At 43.0% G+C, this 22,440-nt stretch overlaps 1 protein-coding gene and 1 long non-coding RNA gene across 4 annotated transcripts in view; one reads left to right on the forward strand and one right to left on the reverse strand.

Annotated features, from left to right (window-relative positions):
- SPAG16 (sperm associated antigen 16) overlaps nt 1-22,440 on the reverse strand; it is a 444,022-nt gene that overhangs the window by 364,773 nt on the left and 56,809 nt on the right. For all 3 annotated transcript variants that reach the window (XM_083708993.1, XM_083708994.1, XM_083708995.1), the window contains exon 10: nt 5,969-6,099. In XM_083708993.1, coding sequence (XP_083565119.1) covers nt 5,969-6,099 — 131 coding nt within the window. The remainder of the gene's footprint in view (nt 1-5,968; nt 6,100-22,440) is intronic.
- On the forward strand, nt 12,053-14,963 carry LOC310833460. Its single transcript, XR_014558692.1, has 2 exons — nt 12,053-12,099; nt 14,177-14,963. It is a non-coding gene; the product is annotated as an uncharacterized lncRNA (long non-coding RNA).

Below are 22,440 nucleotides of genomic sequence, written 5' to 3' on the forward strand. Positions count from 1 at the left end.
TTAAAAGTGGCAAGCTCTGACACCTATACAAGGAATATGTGGCATCCACATATGTGGCGTCTCCACCCCCCTCGGTTTGCCCGGACACTGAGGTCCAGCAGAAGCCAAGTTACAAGGAGCCAGGCAGAGGGCCTTCTCGGTCATCTCAAGATGACAAACTAGAAAAGCATTCTATTGGGAAATATCCAGCAGGTGAAATGTGCTCAAGAAAATTAGTTTCAGGCAAACCCAAAGGAATTCGCTTTCTTCCTGTTTAGGTTGTGTTTGTTGTTCTGTCATTTATTAAGGTTGACATTCCTAAACTGGAGAATACGGTTTTGTAATCACACAAGTGTTTGGTCAACCTGTGGGACTTCTAAAATCTATATTTCTTCCACATTCTGGTATTTCTGCATAACAACTAAGAATACTATAAACAGAAACAACCTCTTACTTAAAATAAAATGTGGGATCAGAAGAGACACACACATACAGGTGAGACTGCAAACACAGCTAGAGCTTTGTGATCCCAGTCACACTACCTCCCCAGCCTATCCCCTGCTCTCATTCTATGGTGAAGTGAGAGAGTACAAACACAAGTGGACAACAGTCTGAGATTTAAAAATAGCCACAAGTTTATTGATTAGAGGTATAGGTGGAACATTAGCTCAGGCATTGGGTGTATATCCATTCCAACATCCTACTGGAGGGATAGAACTGCTTCGGGGTCATGCCATGGATTATGACCTCCCCAAGACATCGATCTACTGAGGTGGCCATCCTAAGGCCACCACTGGAAGCCCTGTGGACCATCTGCACCACACAAGCTTCTGGATAGGGACACCCATTGAGACCCCTTTAATGGGGAACCCTGAAAACACCACTGATTCCATACTGGGTAATACAACACCTCACCCAACGCTCAAAGACTAGGAGTCCACCCAATGCCTTAACCACCCAAACTTGTGACATTTTGCCATGGGGAAGGCAAAACCTCCTGACCGGCCAATTTGCCTACAGGTAAATTCCTTCCTGGCTCCAAATACAGCAACCACTAGTAGCCATAGCAAGGTCAAGAGGTAAGAAAAAACAATTGGTTAAGCTGAAACCACCCAGGAAAGAAAAGCAATGATAATGTGGAACCTGAAAAGGAAAATAATATTAGCAATGTGATAAGAATTTACTTGAATTAAACAATCCCGGACCAAAGCCTCAAGCTCTGAGCAGTCCAAGAGGCTTTTATATCTTTTCACCACCACCCCACCACCCACAGCCCACTATCAAAGAGAGAATTCCAGAGGGCAGCAAGCAAAGACCACCTAAAACCCTGTGCTTAAATACGTTAATATTGGTTACTGTGTTCTTAACATGTGTAATTGAATGCTACTTGCAAGTTGCCTTAACAGGATTTCTATCTGGATAGGCAAGATATAAATAATTATAATAAATAAAAAAAATTAAAAATCATGAAACACATAAGAAGCTTTGTGGTACATACCAGGGAAACCTAGGTTTCAAGCATGAATGAAATGCTTCACTCCTCACCCCAACAAATACAGACAGTACCAGACTAGTGATTGCTTTAAAAATACATTATGATTTGAAAATGTGAAGCAAATTTCAGCAATCAAGGACAGGTTCATTTGAGAAGGACAAACCAATTCTCCCCATGCACTGATGCTGCCTAGTCTGCTGAATGGAAAATTGGCATCTAAGCTCGTGATACATCTGTGAGACATTTGTTTTGTATAAAGTGACTAACAAATGCAATAAATAGTTAGTTAAAGTTTCAGCAAAAAGATGGTTGATTCGCACTACTATTCCAAACTAAGAAAATTCCTATTTTGAACATCTAGTTATTTTCAAACTGTGGCAACGTCAACTGTATTGGACTTTTAAATTTAGAAAAACACACACAGAGTTTTAGTGGGAAATGCATGATGTGGAAGGAGATTTTGCTCTCTCCTATTTTAATGGAACTAAAGATCATCCAGTTCAATTGTTTGCAGTAGATTTAGGAAAGACAAAACAATACACTTTCTCAACAAGGCAGAATTACTTCATGGAATCCACTGTTACAAGATCTAGTAATGGTCGCTATCTCAGATGGCTTTAAGAGGGTACTGGACAAATCATAGAGGAGAGGGTTATGAGCAATTATTAACCATGGGAAACAACTGGAGTCTCCCTATTCAGAAGCAAAATACTACTAAATACCTGTTGCTAGGGGTAAAAAATGTGAAAGGCTTATGAAGTTTTCTTCATGTCCTGACATCCTGTTAACCACTGTGGAGAAATAGTTTGCTGCACTAGGTGGACTTCATTATGGTCAGCTATATAAAATCATTTCATAAATGAAAACAATAAATTAATGGACCTTCAGTCTAATGATCCATCAAGGTTCTTCTTAGGGTTTTAATTTAATTTAAATTGTAAGTTTGTTTGTTTGTTTATTAGCACTATTTCACAGAAAAGAAACATTTCAATAAAACTGTATCACCACACAACTTTAAGTAACTGCTCCAATGTTATGTGACATAGCATCAATAAATGAACATGCTTCCAGAGTTCCTGGAAAAAGCTTATATGCGCTGAAGTAAAATGGAAACATGTGCTACTCCAGGAATCCACCACCAACGTTTAACATGAAATGTAAGCATAAATGTAAACTAAAATATAGAAGGCAAGGACTCTAAACCCACAAACACTGATTTTCTGACAGATAAAAAAGATCAGAGAATAAATAATTTTGTGGTTTTTAAAAAGCATGTGTTATCCTGCTGTCCAGGGAGTCATTTGGAATAACAAAAGGTGTCATATATTTTATTGTTACATCTTTACTGCAAGAGGTAACAATGCAATCCCACATTATTAAGTCACTCCAGGCAGATATACACACACTTCAGCTGTCTTCTTACATGAAAACACATTGATATATTCATAGAATTGCAAAGAATGATCCTGTGAATTCAAAATGCAATTATATATCAGCTATCATGCTGCTTAGAGGCACAGCATCTTGAAAATCTGTAGGACTTTCTGATCTGTAGAAACAGTGTTTTAAAGGAAAAACAAGTATCTGCATTTTAGTGCTTTGTTAAACCTAACTGTAAAAATTCTAACTCAGTATAACAAAACATCTGACAGGTTAGCAAACTGATAGCAAACTGCATTTCTTGAATTAAACTTTTGCTTACCTTTGAAGCAAAACTCTAATAGTTAAGGTTTTAAGAAGATCAAAAAGAGTGGATAAATCAAAGTTCCCAGACCCTGATTCTACCTGAAGGCTGAGAAACTTAAATACACCAAGGTCTCAAAGATACTGAATCTGACTTCCCCACAAAATGGCATGTTCTTGTGCATAGAAGTGTTGAGAGCTGAGACAAGGAAGTCAAGAAAGCCAAGGTTGTGTTAATTTAGTAACCCTGTACCCAGGAGAACTGAGATAACTATTTGTTAGGGCTGCCATCATTACCTAGATTTCAAAGGCAGAATTGACGCGGGGGGGGGGGCAGTTATGAAAGGCAGAGCTTTGTCCTGGATCTTAGGCAAGTCAAGCACTTTTGGGGGGCATTTTTGTAAAAAAAAAGTTCAACAACTTTATTTGTATATGTGATGGTGATGGTGATTAGTATTACTAGCTGTGTGGTTTCTCTAGCTGCTTAAAGCTCTACATCCATGTCATCTGTCAGTTCTGTGCACATCTCTTTTATTGAGCTGAAGGTCTTCTCACTAAGTTCCCTTACATCTAATTTCACAAACTGCAGAGCTTGGGTGACTGGCTCTAGCATTCAAGAATTTTTGCTTAAGATCACAAGACAAACAATAAAAGCTGATATGCAAGAGGTGCACAACAACTGGTACAAAAGCTATCTTATCTTGGTGTTGCTTGAGTTGTGATATAGTACTTGTGTCATTTCAATTGGGGTTTAGGCCTGGGTTAGGCATAGAAACTGTTTTGGGTACCCTTTAGGATGACATGTGTCAGAGGAAAACAGGGGAAATGTGTCCCTGTTATTTCTCCTTGACCTCTCACCGGCTTTCAATACCATCAGCCATGGTATCCTTCTGGAGCAGCTATCCAAGTTAGCGATAGTTGGCACCGCTTTGTGGTAGCTCCAGTCCTACTTGGATGAACATTTCCATAGGATGGTGCTTGAGGAGAGTTCTTTGGTCCTGGGGAGACTTCAATCTGGGATTCCTCAGGGTTTGATTTTATCCCCTATGCTGTTTAACATTTGCATGAAACCACTGAGTGGGGTTATTCAGAGTTTCTGAGTACATTGCTAGCAATCTATAGGCTCTACTTGTCATTTACATCTGCAGGTGTGGCAGTGGATGCGCTTGACCATTGTCTTGCAACAATAATGGGATGAAAATCAACAAACTGAAACTCAATCCAGGTAAGACTGAGGCACTGTTTGTGGGCGGTTCCCTAGACCAGACGGATGGAAGGTTGCCTGCTCTTAATGGGCTTACACTCCCTCTGAAGGAACAGGTACATAGCTTGGGAGTACTTGTGGATCCTTTGCTGTTGCTTGAGGCTCAGGTGCCTCAGTCGTGCGGAGTGCCTTCTCTGAGCTTTGGCTAGTGGTCCAGTTGCGCCCCTATCTGGACAGGGATATCCCAACTAGTGTTATCTGTAAGCTCTAGGTTAGATTACTGCAACATGCTATATGTAGGGCTGTAAGCATGGTTCGAGCATATTACACTGATCCTGGTCTGACTGCACTGAATGCCAATTAGTTTCTGATTAGTTTCAGCTGGCACCTTTATTATGCACCTTTAGGCACCAGGCAAAAACATTCCTTTTCAACCAGGTATCCTATATCCTTTCAAATGTGTTTGTGGGAGGGAGGGAGGTGGAGGGGGCTATTGTTTTGTTTTGTATTATGTATTTTGTGTTTTTATCTTGTATTTTTATGCTGTAAACCACCTTGAGATCTAAGGATGAAAGACAAATTTGATAAATAATAATTATTATATCTGTAGGGGTCCAGCATTGTCTTTTAACACACCTGATGGAGGAGTTGCTTTGGATATGTAGTTTGCCATATTCAGCTTTTCCTGTTGTTCAGGTTGGAAAAGTACCGGTAGCTTCCTCAGTATTTTCAGCTGGGATGTTCTGGTGCCCTGCCCCTGTCTATTGCTGGATATTTTCTGCCTCTTTTAAAGCAGACACATTTGGTGCTACTTGCATGATTGCTGAAGGACTCATATCTTCACTATGCGTCTGGAGCTCACTAGCTGTCTTCTGCTTTTTGAACTAGTTGCACATATCCATAGCTAAAGAAACAAAAGCTCCTTTTCTTTGCTTTCTCTCTAGCAACCTTATATAGAAAGCCCTTCTGCCTTTCAGCCTTCAAGCAATCAAAACAGTAGCACTAAGTCTCTGTTTCCAAATGAAAATATTTTTGCTACCCATTTCCTGAGAACCACAACTCCTTCGTTCATATTATCTTTGCACTTTGGGGTTTCCAAATTTTTAGAATCAGAATCAGAATTTGATTTCAAATCTTGTAACATTTCCAGAAGCAGCTTTTGTCTGAGCTGCCTCCAGGCCCAGGATCTTTTTCCTCGAGAAAAGTGCAGAAAATCAAAGTCTGGCAGCCACTCTCAATAGGACCAGTGCCAGAGATCACTCTAAATCTCTTGCTGACTAGCTGGCGTATGTGTGTGTGTCTGTGTATATCAAAAGAAATAAATGCATATAATATTTGGGAGTGGGGGTTATTTCAGATGCAAGGGAAATACCTCTACACAAAAGGGCCTCAAAGAACCTACATTCTCCATGGTCATTTTCACCTCCCGCTGTACCATTTATTCACAGGGTCCCTACCCATCCATTTCTTTTATTTCACTGCATATAGAAATGGTTGCATTGTTACGAGTAAGTATTTGGCAACTAGCCAAATTATTGTTAATTTTTCTCTATGTTAGTTTAAAAAATCAAATATATAAATAAGCAATTTTAGAAGGTAGTTCCTACCAGCTCACTGCCAGATCATGCACTTTCAAGGTGTTGCTCAACCTATATATTCCAGACTTTAGAGGGCGCAAACATTCTTTTGCACGAGCAAGGTAGGGATTCACTTGAATATCTTCAGGAAACTCTGAATCCTAGAACAAATACACAAATAAGCAAGCATATAAATAACCCTCAGTGCTTATATAGGTTCTGAACAATATTTGTATTTACAATTTAACCAGAGATGGTAAACACAACAAGCTGGAACCAATGCTTTTTTCTTACATAATGAGATTCACATAAGTAAGAAACACATATGGAGTCAATTTCATTGAACAGTGTGGTCAAATATTTTCTAAAGATAAGTCAGCAGGCTAGAAAATTTACTATTAACTCTAATTAACCAGGCTAAATAGGCTTTATTAAAAATTGATTGTAATTTAACAATGTCAGGAGAGTTACAGTTAGGAGAGAATTTGACCTTATATAGAATACCTTAAGCAATAAAAAGAGAGGATTGGAGGGTTTCGAAACTCAATAATGTTTGCAAAATTATCACTCTACATTGTTAAATAGTGATATCATTTTAAAAAGATAACATACAAGTTCCTCTAAAACTACTATCACCCCTGGAGATTAAAAATACAAAAAAAAATAAAATTAAAAAATCAGTATCTGAATCTCCATGCATAACAAAGATGCTCATTTGTAGCCATTTCATTCTGAAACCCTTCTGGTAGTTGTTCAATTTTATGATTAAACACAAGGAATACACCTAAAGCAATCACATTCTACAACTGCAAAATATGAGGAAGATATAACTTAAAGCCTCAATTCATATTCTACGTCTTCAAAGGATCAGAAAGCGCAAAATAAAATTTCACAAAGCTGGGGGGGAAATGAAAGAGGATTATAACATTCTTGTTCCATTTCCTCATTCTGTCCCTGCGTTTTCCTTATATAACAGAACTATTCGGATATATGGTACAATTTTTGAGGTGCATAACTATAATGGTTATTTCACAAGTTAGCTGTAGCTTTAAAAAAATGGACATTGGTTTGACCATGCATTTCTGTTGGAAGGATGGACTGCAGGACATTTACTCAATAGGATGACTTCTCCCACTGAACTGGATAGGCAGGGTCTTTCTTTTGCCTCCTCTTCCAGATTACCTAATCATGGGACCATGGCCAATCAGGGGGAAGCCAAGAGGGTGATTCAACCTGGGCCTCAAACTCAAAGGGGACCTCAACTTCAGACACTTGTTGATTTAGGGTATTTGATAAGGTCTGCAACTTGTGTGGTGTTGTGGTTAAGAGCGGTGGACTCGTAATCTGGGGAACCGGGTTCGCGTCTCCGCTCGTCCACATGCAGCTGCTGGGTGACCTTGGGCCAGTCACACTTCTCTGAAGTCTCTCAGCCTCACTCACCTGTTTGTTGTGGGGGAGGAAGGGAAAGGAGAATGTTAGCCGCTTTGAGACTCCTGAAGGGGAGTGAAAGGCGGGATATCAAGTCCAAACACACTCTCTCTCTCTCTCTCTCTCTCTCTCTCTCTCTCTCTCTCTCTCTCTTTATGCACATTGGACAAAAATGTGACACACTCTCAGCTTTAAGCTTCAAATTTAAGAAAATAAGAAAAGTTATCTGGTAAAAGGATTACTTTTTTGGTAACTGATATTGTTACAGGGAAAAATCCGAGGGCTCCCTTGGACAAAACAAAGACACCAACCAGGATAACTTGGAGCAAAACAGCAGCCTGTAGGCTTGGCCTTTATTGAACTGTTGCAACTGGGTGTTCCCCTCACTTGCAGGAGAGAGGAAAGACCCAGAAGAATAGTGTGCAAGGTCTTATAAAAACTTTTGAAATTCCCCTCCTCTAGATCAAGCCCACCCCCAGAAACATCATGCATACATTACAGAAAGGAGGGGTTGAGGGAGGAGTTGTGGTGGTAACATCATGCATACATTACAGAAAGGAGGGGTTGAGGGAGGAGTTGGTGGTAACCTGAGTGTCTTGTCACCTGGCTGGTTCCTCCCTTCCCCCCTCCCCATGAGTCACTTCCAGGAGACAAAGGGGAGTTTGCAGTTTCCTGCCCCCAGAGGGAAGATCTGATCATTGTCCTTTGTTTCAGTCCATTCTGAATCCACTCCCATATGCAAGTTCTTTGTGATCTTGATTGTCTTCTGTCTGGGATCATCAGGGTTGGCATGGGCGGGGCTCCTGTGGATGTGCTGAGACGGTGAAGGGATTATGGCTGACCAGGACTAAGTCACCCCCCTTTGTTAGTTCTTGTCATATGGAGTAATGGAACAGTGCAAATCCGATGTATGGTTGATTTTCTATGAATTTATAACAGAAATGTGGCATATGTAGTGTGTGAGTGTGTGAAGTTTATACAAACAGAATGATTGGGGTGGGGGGGTTCCTGCTACAGTTCTCCCCTTCAGAGATAAGATTGCAAAGGTGGTTACTTTGCAATCCTTTTCTCCGCACAATTTAAGGTGGTAAATATTAACCTGCTATTCTCCGTCCCAGATGCGTGTGTCCATGTGAACTTGAAAGGGACTTGGATGTCATGCTTCTTAAGGATATTTGTATAGAAATATAATGGTGTAACAGTGCACATAGTTAGACATAGGATATCATGTAAAATTAATATTTTGTTGCTCAGTTACTTGTGGTATTCTAGTACCTTGGAAGAAATATTTTCTCAATAGTGGCGTATGCTTTACATTTAGCAGGAAGGTCCACTAATGACTGAAAATGCAGTTTGCTTTGTCCCTGCCATTTTTGTGTTCTCAGGTGTCAAGGTAGCTCTTCTGTGGTCTCACACTGGCCTGGTGTAACAGTAGTAGCAATCCCTGGTGAATCCACTTAGGGCTTTCATATTAACCATGTTGCCTGGCACTCACCACAGCTGGCACAGGTTTGGGCACGTCAAGAGAGAAATGTCTTTGCCTGGCCATTCTATGGGATTTTTTTATTATAGGCTCTGGTCTTGCAGTCATGGGAAGTTGCTCACTTGCACTTTAAGGACCAAAAAGCTACTTGCAGCCTGGATACACTTGCCCAATTCAAACTGAGTCCAATTTGAATTTTTCTTGCCCCATGGTTCTCAACCTTTCAAACCAATCTGTTAATAGGGCACTTGTCCAAATAAGTTAATTTAACTCTATAAGGGATTGTTCCTGCTAAACCAAAGCATATACACCTTCCTGAAGCTTCTCCTTGGTAAAGTGAGTTTTAGCACATTTTAAAATGGGTAGGGAAGTTGGCAGAGTGCCAGGTGAAACAACTAAATGTGGTTATAAATTTATCTAATTCTAAACATTGGACTACATAATAGCCTGATCTGTTAAAAAGCATAAAATGTATGTGAATCCTCCACTGGGGTGTAAGGAATAAGACATTAAACATAAAAACAATTGCACACAAAAATAGCCACAAAAATAGCCCCCCCGCCATTTGTGGAAATAACACACTGTCGGACACATTTCAACATTCCTACATAATAACACATAATACAAAACAAACTAATTAAGTATCAGTTGCATATCTTGAGACAATTGTGATATTTTTACGCATGTATCTTGAGGTTCAAAAGTGAGAAAATGTCCTTGCAATTCAACTCCTCCCCCCTTTGTCAGCCCCACTCCCCTGGCAGTCTATATCCTTTGAAAGAGATAGCTGTGGCCACTTTGAAAACTTTGGTGTCTGTTGTTGTTGCAGGTCTTGTGGTGGCGAAGCTTTTCATTGGATCTGTAGTAACACATTTGTAGAAGTGATATCCTGTAAGGGGCAGGGTTTTGGGGACTTAAAAAGACAGGAGTTAGTAAGGGGAAGGGGCAAAAGGGAAAAAGGATGTCCTTCAATTTACGTGGGAAGCTGCAAATAATAAAAATCTTAGCGGATTAAGCATTTCATTCATTCCAATATTATTATCACATTTCCATATAATTACTGTTATTATCTGCCAAGTTTGTTTGCTTTCCTTCACTTAGTTTGGCTGTGGAAGAAACGAAGGGACAAAACCTTTGTTAATTTGAACACAATTGGCAAGTTATTAAACATTTTGCTTATGTGGGTCTGAGTTCACGTATCCTGTTTTAAAGGGGGTGGGGGGAATTCCTTTGAAAATCTGTCAGGAATGCTGTTCCTATAATGCACACAAAGCCTGTTGTAAAAGTTAAATCCCATGGGGGGGGAGGACTAGTCAAGAGTGGAACTCACAGTGGGAACGTGTTGATATTTACCTGTGAGAAGAATTTGGCATGTTAAGATTTGGAACCTGGAAAGCTCTTGACTTTTGATGGGCTAGTTTTTTTGTGTGTTTTTTTAACCCTTTTGTCTTATGTAGCCCCTGGAGCAAAAGACACATTAAGGGTGATTTCCCTCAATGGTTCCAAGTTTTACATAAGGAAATTTGGACAATTTTCTCCCTGCAGCCCAAGTTCTGGAAACCTCCTCTCCCCCGTTACAGTTCCCCCCTTTTTCCTCTCTCTATCTGTCCCCCCCTTTTTTTAGCCTCTGTGCATGTGCAGAGTTCATGTCTCAGCAAACCTTTTATACTATTGAAAATGTTGAATCCTTTGGCTAAATTACCATTTGAATAAGGGAAGGGAAGGGTATGGAGTAGATTTTAAAAAGAGGGTTAGATTTTTAAACAAAAAAGAGAAACTGAGCAATTAAAGTATTCAATAAAGTTAGCAATTGTAGCCCAAGCAAAAGGGACTGCTTCCTTTGCGTACAGGAAAGTGCTAATATCCCTCTGGCCATTCTCGGAACAATCTGCCACGCCCTTATATATGGGGGGAAAGGGCCAGAGAGTCAGAATTAATAGGATTTTTTTTTTAACATTCTCAGTCATTTCAGCCTTACCATTTGCAGACAAAAAAGTTTTTCCTGCCCTTTATTTACAGGATTGGTCAAGGCCGATATGTATTTGTATGTGCTTAAACTTTGAATTGACTTTGAAGTCTGATTTTTAAATAGTAGACAAAATGATAAACACTGTAACCACTCAAATGCTTGATATTACCAGTTGTGCTTCAAAAACATCACGGCTTCACAGCGAAGGGAGACGGTTGTATTTTTCTACAAATTACCTTGTGTCTTTGGCCTGCTTTAATTGCGTTAGCTTCTATTTAATTGATATTTTAGTCCTATTAAATTTTCTTTTTCCTGTGTAATATTTTCTTTTACTCTGCTTTCCCCTTTGGTCTTTTAATCCCCCCCCCTTCCCCCCCAGCTTACCTTAACCTTGAAGCCTCGGCCTGGCCTTGGGTGGCCGTTTTTAGGCCTTTTTCGGTGGCGCCTGGTGCCTCCGGCCTTGCCTGGCCCTTGGGAGGCCTTGCTGTGAGCTCCCCCCGCCCTAGTCCTTCAAGGGCCGGTTTGGGCCTTCTTAGCCTGGCAGGCCTTGCCTGGTGCCTGCCAGGGCTGCAGGGAGGCAGGCGCGGCCTAATTGGGGCCTGGGAACAGCCCCCCTTGTGATCGCCACCTTCCCTGCTTCTTTTTGGCGGGAGCGCCATTTTTGAGGCCTACTTTGCTGGGGCACTGCAGCACTTGTTTTTATTGCATTATTTTAGGCTGACATTGCAGCCTGTGTAATTTAATTGTAAAGAAAATATTTTAGAGATGAGCCATTGTGGCTTAGTGGCTAGAGTGCAGGACTGGGTCCTGGGAGACAGGGTTCATATACCTCACTTAGCCATTGTTATAACAAAACAAACCAAAAAAAATAATAATAATTTGGGTTTCTTGAGGGGGTGCTTCCCTCTAAAAGGGCAAGCAGGGGTACCTGGACAGGTGGTGGGCTGCCTTAAGTCTGTTATCTCATTGGAAACATTTATATCTGGCCTAGCAGGTGATCCTAGGGCTTTGTTCGAGAATTCGATAGCCTCTGGCAGCAATTTCCGGCCTGAATAGCGTCCCCATGTGGTGCACGAAGCATTGGTTTCACCGGTTCCTCACATTGCTTAGTTTTTTGCAGACTATGGCAGGGCCTTTGCAGATGCCTCCAGAGCTTGTCTCTCCTGCAGAGGGTGACTTGCTGATGCCCCAGGTGCCTTCTTCCAGAAGGAAGCTCTTCGGAGGCGGCAGTCCAAGAGGAGCGCAAAAAGGAGCAGGGATGATGCTTACACTTCCTCACAGGTACTTCATTCCTGGGCTCGGATGACGATTAAGACGTCACCTTGGACCTCTATGGGGTCAGGGTGAGGCTGTCCCAGGTCTTTAAGGATCATCCTGGTTAGCTCAGCGGGTCAGCACGGGGTGCCAGTAATGCCTAGGTTGCAGGATTGGTCCCTGTATGGGACAGCTGCATGCTCCCCCATCGTTCGACCTGGAAAGAAGCCGGGTTGCAGGGGGCCAGGCAGAGGGCCTTCTCGGTGGTGGCACCTGTCCTGTGGAGAACCCTCCCACCAGATGTCAACTACCAGACATTTAGAAGACATCGGAAGGCAGCCTTATTTAGGGAAGCTTTTAATGTCTGATGCATTACTGTATTTTAATATTTTCTTGGAAGCCACCCAGGGGAAGCCCAGCTAGATAGGCGGGGTATATTTATTTATTATTATATTATTATTATTATTATTAGGGAGTAGACTAGAAGATTGTTGGTGTCCCTTCCAACTCTATGATCTATAAGTAGCAATTCACTATGATGGGAATGTTAGACGCAGGGCTGCCATCATCCCCACAGCTTGCTGGGATCGCAGGGATGGGGACATGTGGACCACTTGCGCAGCTCCACATTTCAAATGGAAATTCCCTGAGCAGTAGAACCTGAAACTGGTGTGCAGGAAGCTGGCCCGGTGGCAGCTTTATTGTTTAAGGGTTTCTGGATAGCGTCAGCCCTGTCAATTTTACACATCATGGTGGCAGCACAAGGCGCCCCCTGCCCAAGTGGGGGCTGGGAGCTGGCAAGCAATAGCTCCTTATCTCTGGCCCATATTCCCATAAAATTATCTCCCTTGAAAGCCTGGCTAAAAGGTATCTAGATGGGTCAGCGACTTTGTGCTTGTGGGAAGGGTTTTCTCAAGGTTTAGGATTCCTCTGGCTTTTTTTAGCCAGTGGCTCGGAATACAGCAATTCAAAAGTCAGTTAGAGAGCCACCTAAGGTAGCCAGAAAGAAGGTTAGGAAGCATTGGAACGTATGGTGGGACCCCTAAGAAAGCCCCATATAATTCCATCTGATCCTTATTTATCGCATCCCAAAGGCACCTCAGTGAATGACGCAATCCTTAAGGAATTGTTTCGCGAAGTTCACGTCTTTGGAGCAGGCGGTTGAGCTTACCACAAAATTGGAAGAGGTGCCTTGTTGGCAATATGCTATATTGAATTGACTGTTAGGCTGCTGCTGGTTCACCCGCAATTTAAGTGGTTGGGCTTTAATTGGGATGGGGCTCCTTATATTGAAAAGGCAATGCCGATGGGTTGCGCAATAGACTGTGCAGCGCTCGAGTCCTTTAGCACCTTTCTGGATTGAACAGTGTGAGTCCATACTCATTAAACTGGGGGTACCATTTTTTGGATTATTTTACTGGCTGGTTCATGTGATACCAGCCTCTGTAGGCTTGCTAGACACCCTTTATTCCTCTGAGGAGCTGGGTGTTTCATAGGCAGTAACGTATTTGGGGGTTAGCTGGATACCGTTGCTCAAACATCTGCTTGCCTGTGGTGAAGCTGTTTGCCTTCAAGGAAGTTATTCTTGTTATACTTCTTCTGATGCAAGTGTTGCTTTGTCAAATCCTATCATTTGCTAGGTCAGTTAAATTTTGCACGCAGGGTGGTTGCTCCAGGCTGCCCCTTCCGTTCCTGCTTGGCCAGGTTGTCTCATGGCCTGGGGTCCCTTCTTCATCATGTACACTGGCCTTGAGCCTGGCAGGGCAAGCCAATCATTATTTAGGGATCCAGAGGGATATTGTTGCTCAAACATACCGCTTGCCTATGGAGAAGCTGTCTGCCTGGAAGGAAGTTATTTGGTAATACTTCTTCTGAAGCAAGTGATGCTTCATCAGATCCGATCTTCCTGGGTCATTTAATTAATCTTGCATGCAGATTGGTTGTCCCAGGCTGCCCCTTCTGTTCCCACTTGGCCAGGCTGTCTGCGGCCCGAGGTCCCCTTACCTTCGTGTACGCTTACATGGCAGGATACCTTGAACCTGCACAGCGATTTTCAGGTTCATGCTGCTGCTGCTGGATCTTTGGCCTTTGGTTTTTATTTCAGGTGCTGCTGGTGTGCAAAGCCATGGCCTCAAGCCTAGTGTGGTGAGGCTACCATGTGACCTAACTTTGCTTGAGTTTTCCCCATTGTAGTAGCAGTTCACATCTGGACCAGGAGTTCAGTGACCGTCAGATCTGCTTTTGGTCGGATAACCAGGCAGTGGTGAGCATCTTGGCAGAACAGTCCACATGCTCCAGCAGAGTCTCCGCCCCTCCGCTCATGCTTTTGAGCTGTACTGCTTAAGGTTTAATATTGTGCTTGCTGCTCACCTGTTTACGGGATCCTCTAATGATATTGCTGACACTCTATCCCATTTTCAGATGGAGTGCTTCAGATCCTGGGCTCCAGACACTCAGCTATTGCCGGACTTTTCCGGACCACCTGTTGCACTTTGTCAACAATTAGTAATTACAGGGAGTAGCAGCTTCCATTCCCCTTCTGCTTTTTAGCTCTTATGAGAAGGTCTGGACTGATTTCTTAGGGTTTTAGTTGACAGCCCTTGGCCTTCAGAGGAACTTGCCCCCATACGCTGAGCAGATCCTGCAGGATTTGGCCCACCTGCTACAGATTGGATGTGCTGAAAAAACTATCAGAATTCAGTCCGCTGCAATGTCTGTTATAGTGAAGCTTAATTTTCAGAGACCCTTGAAAAAAGTTTGTCGTGCACAGGGCCTTGGACGGTTGGAATAGGCTCCAACTTCATAGGATGGTGCACCTCTTCCAATTGGGCCAAGTGGCCAGGACGCTCAGGATCCAACCGACGGCCATTTCCTTTTTCTGCAAAGCCTTTTTTAATTTTTAATAAAGACCCTTGCGCCAAATTTGTGGTGCGCAAGGCTGGGGTAGGCTGGGCACTCTATCCCCTGAGGTAAGGAAGCCTATAACTTTTGATTTGCTGACCAGCATGCGCTTAAAGTTGAGGAGCATTTGCTGGTTCAAATATGTAGCACGGCTTTTTTCAGCCGCCTTTTCTTTAGGTGAGGTGGTATTGGAGTTCACCTGCGGCAGAGAGTCAAGGGGACTGCTTTGCAGGACGTAACTTTATCCCCTTCGGAGGTGGTCCTGTTTATCCGGAATTCGAAGACAGACCAGTTAGGCAGGGGTGCCACTCTTAGAGCCAGTGTGGTGTAGTGGTTAAGAGCGGTAGTCTTGTAATCTGGGGAACCGGGTTCGAGTCTCCGCTCCTCCACATGCAGCTGCTGGGTGACCTTGGGCCAGTCACACTTCTTTGAAGTCTCTCAGCCCCACTCACCTCACAGAGTGTTTGTTGTGGGGGAGGAAGGGAAAGGAGAATGTTAGCCGCTTTGAGACTCCTTAAAGGGAGTGAAAGGCGGGATATCAAATCCAAACCTTCTTCTTCTTCTTCTTCTTCTTCTTCTTCTTCTTCTTCTTCTTAGGCTGCCTGCCACTGGGAATAAGGGTCCTTGCCCGGTTGAGGATACCTCCAGGTATTTGGATCTCAGGCCACGGGGGGAGGGTCCATTCCTTATTCATGAGGATGGCGCCCCATTGGCTAGGCATCAATTTGCTAAGGTGATGCGGAAAGCGATTGCAGCTTGTGGTTTGAAAGCAGCAGGTTACGCCCCTCATTCTTTCCGCAATGGTGCTGCCACTACAGCAGCTCATTGGGGACTGTCTGTAGAAAGAATTAACAACATGGGCCTTTGGAAGTCCAATGCATTTTGTGGATATGTGCATAGACATCGCTGATCACCCATACTTAATTTTGCTTGTCTTCTCTTAGGTGTGGCTGCTGTTCGCATTGTGGGCCACAGCATTGTCTACTGGGCCGGTATCAGAGCAAGGGAGTCTAGACTTGGACTCAGTCTTGGCCTTCCTCAACACACGCAAGTGTCTTGGCTGTCCAGGCCTGGAATGCTGTGGGCCGAATTGCTTCCCCTTGTTCGGAAGCATGTGAGGTTGGAGGGGCCCCCTACAGCTATCGTGCTGCAGTTAGGGGAAAATGATCTGCCTGCCACGGACTGTTTTTTTTTTACGTTTTACAGTTCAAAAGGACCTGGCTGAATTGGCAGAGTTTTTACTGGGTGTGAAAGTTTTTTGGTCCCAGTTGCTGCAGAGGCGCACCTGGCGTGGCAGTCGCTGTCCAGCTGCCACTGAAGGAGCCAGAAAGCGCGTTAATAAGGTGGCAATGAAAACAGTCATTGCTCATGGTGGTTCCGTGATTGCGCATCCCAATATCACCTTCAAGGAGGCCGTCCTTTTCAGGGACGATGGTGTGCATCTTTCCCCGTTGGGAAATGACACAAGGTTAAATTCTGTTGTGTTGGGTTTGAAGGTGGGGTTGCAGCTGTGAGTGGTTGGCGGCGAGCTTCAGTGCTCGGTGGCGGTTAGGCATTGGTTTATTGTTTGGTTGGTTGAGGGGCATGGATTGGCTGTGCCTGCCCCTCTAATGCTGCTGCTGCAAGGGATTCCGTTAAAGGAATTGGGGGCTAACTATTGCTTGTCCACTCTGTCAAGGGGGCTCGGCCCATAGCAATGAGCTCCTGGTTGCATTTGGGGTGAGGGCAGGTTCCCTGCTCCGCGTAACCCCCAAGTGTATTCCCCCATTCTGACTTTCGCATCGTGCGGAATGTCAGTCTGTCCCCCATGGTGGGGGCAGATAGTCGCAACCAATGCCTAAGCAACCACTCACAAATTTGTATTTTAATAAAGTTGTGGCCAAAATTATGCCAAAAACCTTAAACAAAAATTCTGTGTGATGTGTGAGTTATTGGGGTGGACCTGGGGACCTCGACACGCAAAATGATAAACACTGTAACCACTCAAATGCTTGATATTACCAGTTGTGCTTCAAAAACATCATGGCTTCACCTCTCACGTTTTAAAACTAAAGAGCAAAGCTAGGCTGAATTTCAACTCCATCACCACACCAGAATTTAAGAATTACCCTTCAATCCTCCAATGCTTGCAGACACATGTCCTTCCACACAGCCCCAAATTGGGAGAGTTGAAAGTGACCCTGGGGTCATCTAGTCCAACCCTCCAAAATATAGGGTTCACAGCAAGATTTCACAGCAAGATTTGTACTATCAAAGAGACATACCCATTTAAGTACAGATTTACAACTGGGAAAGGAAACATCTATGCTCCTATCATGTACTAAGGAAGAGGAAAATAAAAGTACCCAACTTTACACAGAACCCTTTTAGCAGATCTTGAGATAGTTTGAGTGAGTTTACTTTCTTAGACCAAAGAATGCAAGTTCCTAGTGAAATGATATTTAAAGGAAGATTGAAGTGAACAGTTTTTTTTTCTAAGATAGGGAGAGGATCTTTTATTAAGCATAGTTAAAACAGCCATAGATTTGATTTAAAGGGAATACAAAAGTGAACAATTTTTTTTTCCTGAACTTGCAGAGGAATAGTAAGCCTAATTTAGATGATGATGATGATGATGATGATGATGATGATGATGCAGGGTACCTTAGGAAAGATTGTTCCCCCCTCTTTGCAGTTTCCTTTAAAGGATGCTTACTCGGGAGTAAATTTACCTGGCACAGAAGTAAGAAGGGAGAAAAAAAAACTGAAAGAGACAGAATGAAACGGGGGGGGGGGCATTTTCTGAGAAAAGAGGCCAGGAAGTCTTATAGAGACTGATATCTGGAGCCTTACAATAACTCTTCTGTCCAACCAAATCAAAGTTAAAACTGGACTCACATATTTTTCTTAGAAGGAACACCATACTTTCATAGGCATATAATGAATGAAATACATACACTGCATTTTAGCTTGAGAGAGCATTTGGCTCAACTAGGCTTTTGCAGCAGAAACATTAGTTTCTTCACAGCACATTTCAAAATACTGGAAAAAAGACTGGAACACAGATGTAGACTCACAAACTTAAAAGTTGCAACAAAACATTATCTACCATCAACTTAAAATCATACTCCTCACTTAAGCTATTCGGAGGAAGACTCTTTGGAGCCTCTCTCAAATAAACATTTGCACACTTCATTCTCATTTTTCTTTTCTTTTCTTTTTTTTTTGTTTTTAAGATTGATAAGGCCCAACATGGCTTCCTTAGATTTAAATTTTTGAAGCAAGCTTGCAATTTAAAACTATGTGCATTTAAGAACAGTCTGTGGATGCCGAGGCCAATGTAAATACAAACCCTTGAAATATTTCTAAATCTTTGAGTACATCTCTTACTCATTTTTTTTTTTAAGAGAAACTAAGATCTCTAATGCGTGGGCTCTCAGGCTGGGCTGTTATTATATCTACTGCCTTCTGAGCACCATTAAGTTTATGGTTTCATGTTCTAGCTTTAGGTTATAGTTTAACAACACAAATTTGATGTGTTCAGCTCTCCCTAAGGGTTCACACCCTGATTTTGTTGAAGGATCCCTGAGGTGGCCGCTGTGCCCTGGGTTCCAGGTGGTGGGCCTAAGCCACCCACTAAAAGTTACAATGGTCTCGTACTTTGTACTTGGAAAGACCATTTTGCCCCTTTATTTTTATTTTTTTTTCAATTGGAGATGACAAGCTGGAGGGGCATATTAGAATCCTCTCTGGGGCAAAAAGGCTTCATGGAAGCTTTGTTGCCAGGAGGAGTCCAGCTAGGGTGTTTAGTGAGCTCCCATTCTCTCATATGTTATTATTAGGCTTTTTTTTTCGTTAACGAAGTACGCTAAAGACAGAAAGAGTGGACGCACACACACAAGGGAGGAGGGGAAATGGGAAAGAAAGGGGGGACAGAAAAAAGATCCTTTCAGTACTCGAAGTATCCTTGACTAACACAATTCCTACTTATCTATAAACCACGAATTAATTTCTGGAAATCTCAAACCTGAACAAAACCACGGGTCTCTTTGCCCGGAAACTCAAACCATGGGTCCCTCTGCCCGGAATTCCTTTACCTCAGCGCTGTTTACAAGACTAATCCTAGTGTGGGGCCCCAATTCCCCCCTCTACCCTCCACAACAGCCTCCTGACTAGCCTTTGAGGCTAAGTTTGGAGTCCCCTACTGAACGCCTGCGCAATGCAGTGCCAGATCGGGATCCGAGAAAACAACCAAGGTTTGAAAGGAAGCAAATAACCTTGCGTTAAAATACTTTTGAAAAGACGCCACCGGACGACTCCGAGGGAAGACGTCAGAGAAACAGTAAAAGAGCCACGCTTTCCTGGGCTCAATTCCAAGACGGAAAACGGGGGAGAAAAGGATAGAGGGAGATTTTGAGGGACGCCTCCGGACGACTCCGAGAGAGAGACGTCAGAGAAGTAACAAAGGGCCACGCTTTCCCAGACTCAATTCCAAGACGGAAAACAGGGGAGAAAAGGATAGAGAGATTAAGACGTACCTGGACGACTCCGAGAGGTAACGTCGGAAAACAGTAAAAGGTACCACGATTTCCCGGCCACACTCCGAAAGGAAATCGGGGAGAGAAAGAGAAAGTTATAGACGCACCTGGGCAACTCCGAGAGGTAACGTCAGAAAACAGTAAAAGTACCACAATTTCCTGGCCACGTTCCGAAAAAGAAATTGGGGGAGAAAAGGGAAAGTTTTAGACGTCCCTGGACGACTCCGAGAGGTAACGTCAGATAGTAAAGTTCCGCGATTTCCCTGGCCACTATCCGAAAGGGGAGAATCAGGGGAGAAAAGGGGAGAGTTTAAGACGCACCCGGCCGACTCCGAGGGGCTACGTCAGAAATGAAAGAAGGAAAGTCTGGCTGTCGTGGGGACGCTGCTTCTCCACCCCCCTCCCAATGTATTTACTTCAAACCATACTCACGTTCGAAGATGTCCCCCGCGGATCCCGGGATCCTTTCCCCTTAGCCGGCTTGACCTTGCCTTTGCTCCCCCTGATTGGGCTTTTGGTGACGATTGATTACCGCCCGCAAAGAGGAGGCAGGGAGAGGAAGAAGGATCCCTGGGCTAAGGTTGCCCAGTGGCGCCCGATCCCCTCTATCTCCCTCCTCACCTTCGCAGGAGAACCAAGTGTCCCTGAGCATGGTCGCCAAACTGTTACAGGAAAAATCCGAGAGCTCCCTTGGACAAAACAAAGACACCAACCAGGATAACTTGGAGCAAAACAGCAGCCTGTAGGCTTGGCCTTTATTGAACTGTTGCAACAGGGTGTTCCCCTCACTTGCAGGAGAGAGGAAAGACCCAGAAGAATAGTGTGCAAGGTCTTATAAAAACTTTTGAAATTCCCCTCCTCTAGATCAAGCCCACCCCCAGAAACATCATGCATACATTACAGAAAGGAGGGGTTGAGGGAGGAGTTGGTGGTAACCTGAGTGTCTTGTCACCTGGCTGGTTCCTCCTTTCCCTCCTCCCCATGAGTCACTTCCAGGAGACAAAGGGGAGTTTGCAGTTTCCTGCCCCCAGAGGGAAGATCTGATCATTGTCCTTTGTTTCAGTCCATTCTGAATCCACTCCCATATGCAAGTTCTTTGTGATCTTGATTGTCTTCTGTCTGGGATCATCAGGGTTGGCATGGGCAGGGCTCCTGTGTATGTGCTGAGATTAAGGGATTATGGCTGACCAGGACTAAGTCACCCCCCTTTGTTAATTCTTGTCATATGGAGTAAAATAAAAAATGGAACAGTGCAAATCCGATGTATGGTTGATTTTCTATGAATTTATAACAGAAATGTGGCGTATGTAGTGTGTGAGTTTGTGTGTGTGAAGTTTATACAAACAGAATGATTGGGGTGGGGGGGTTCCTGCTACAATATAGAGGTTATCATATTAAAGAGCATAAAATGTCAATAAATATTCATTAAAATATGTTGGCTTTGATGGTACAAGATGAGATGATGGATGTGTCTTCTCAGATCAGCTGATTATATTAACAAACCTCTCACATATGTGTGTGTGCATGCACCTTATTTTGTGTTCATGTATTGACATTTTAAAATATTTTTTATTATAGCTACGGTCCTCAAAAGATGGAAGTGGCCTAGGCCTCTCTGGACCTCATAAAGTGCACCTTTCCTTGTTTGTGGTTATTCTTGAATCACTGAAGTGGAAATTCACTTAGAGGACTTGGATAATTTTGCATCCCCAAGGAAAAAGATAAACATGTAATGCTAGCTTTCACTCTCTGCCTCTGGCCTTAGGGGTTCTTGAATATCGATAAAGTTCTCCTGTTACCATGACTGGACTCAAGTCTCCAGCTTTACAGTGTCTGCCCTTCCAATGTACGATATGTGAGAAAGCCACAGGATTTTCTGTTGCTCACTAAAAAATCTATATTACATCTACAATTATATTATTGTCCAAGAAGGAGGGGAAGGGGAAGACAGGCTGAATTCAAAGTACTCATCAACAGAATGATTTGAAAACATTTGGGGACTGTACTAAACATTTACTAAACACTTTAGCACATCTAGGGGGTATATATAAAGGGCATCGTAACAAATAGTGTTGAATGTCCTCCACGTCTCCCGACTCACAGATACAGAGACTTTGGTACACAGGGGTGCTATTGAATCTTCCCATTAGATATGCGGAGGGCATACACTGAATAGGCAAAGCTGTAAATGCTTTTCTAAGTGGTGCCAGTGTGAGATTAATAAAGTACTGCTCCAGCCCAAAAGATGTTTCATATATTGAATACCAGCATGAGTATGCCATCTGGGAAATGAATGAAGGTTCCTCCATTTAGAGTCCAAATAATTTTTTTCTTTGATGGGTTGTTTAACGCTGTTAAAGGCTCCAAAATTAATTGATTCATTCAATGCCAGAATTTGATTCTTTCTTTCTTTCTTTCTTTCTTTCTTTCTTTCAGTCACTTACAGTGGTAACTCGGGTTAAGAACTTAATTCGTTCTGGAGGTCTGTTCTTAACCTGAAACTGTTCTTAACCTGAAGCACCACTTTAACTAATGGGGCCTTCTGCTGCTGCCACACCGCCGCCATGCAATTTCTGAAGCAAAGTTCTTAACCCAAGGTACTATTTCTGGGTTAGCGGAGTCTGTAACCTGAAGCATCTGTAACCCGAGGTACCACTGTATACTAAAATTATAATCTGCCTGTGTTAGCAGAGTCAATATATAATATGTCTTTAAAAATGAAAAGATAACAATGGATTCATACCAATAGGCAAGAAAATGCACCTTTGAAAAATGCAAATGCTAATTTGGGATTGAAACCTTTCCCATTTAAGTTAAGGCCAATGATAAATTTACAAGTACCTCTTTCACATTGAAAGGTAGAGACACAGGTTAATGAATCATTAAATTATCAATCATGCTGTTATACCCAGCAGGCTGAGGTCCAGGTGAAGGCACCTTCTGAACAAGA

This window comes from Podarcis gaigeae, assembly GCF_964106915.1.
Source record: "Podarcis gaigeae genome assembly, chromosome: 1".
NCBI lineage: Eukaryota > Metazoa > Chordata > Lepidosauria > Squamata > Lacertidae > Podarcis > Podarcis gaigeae.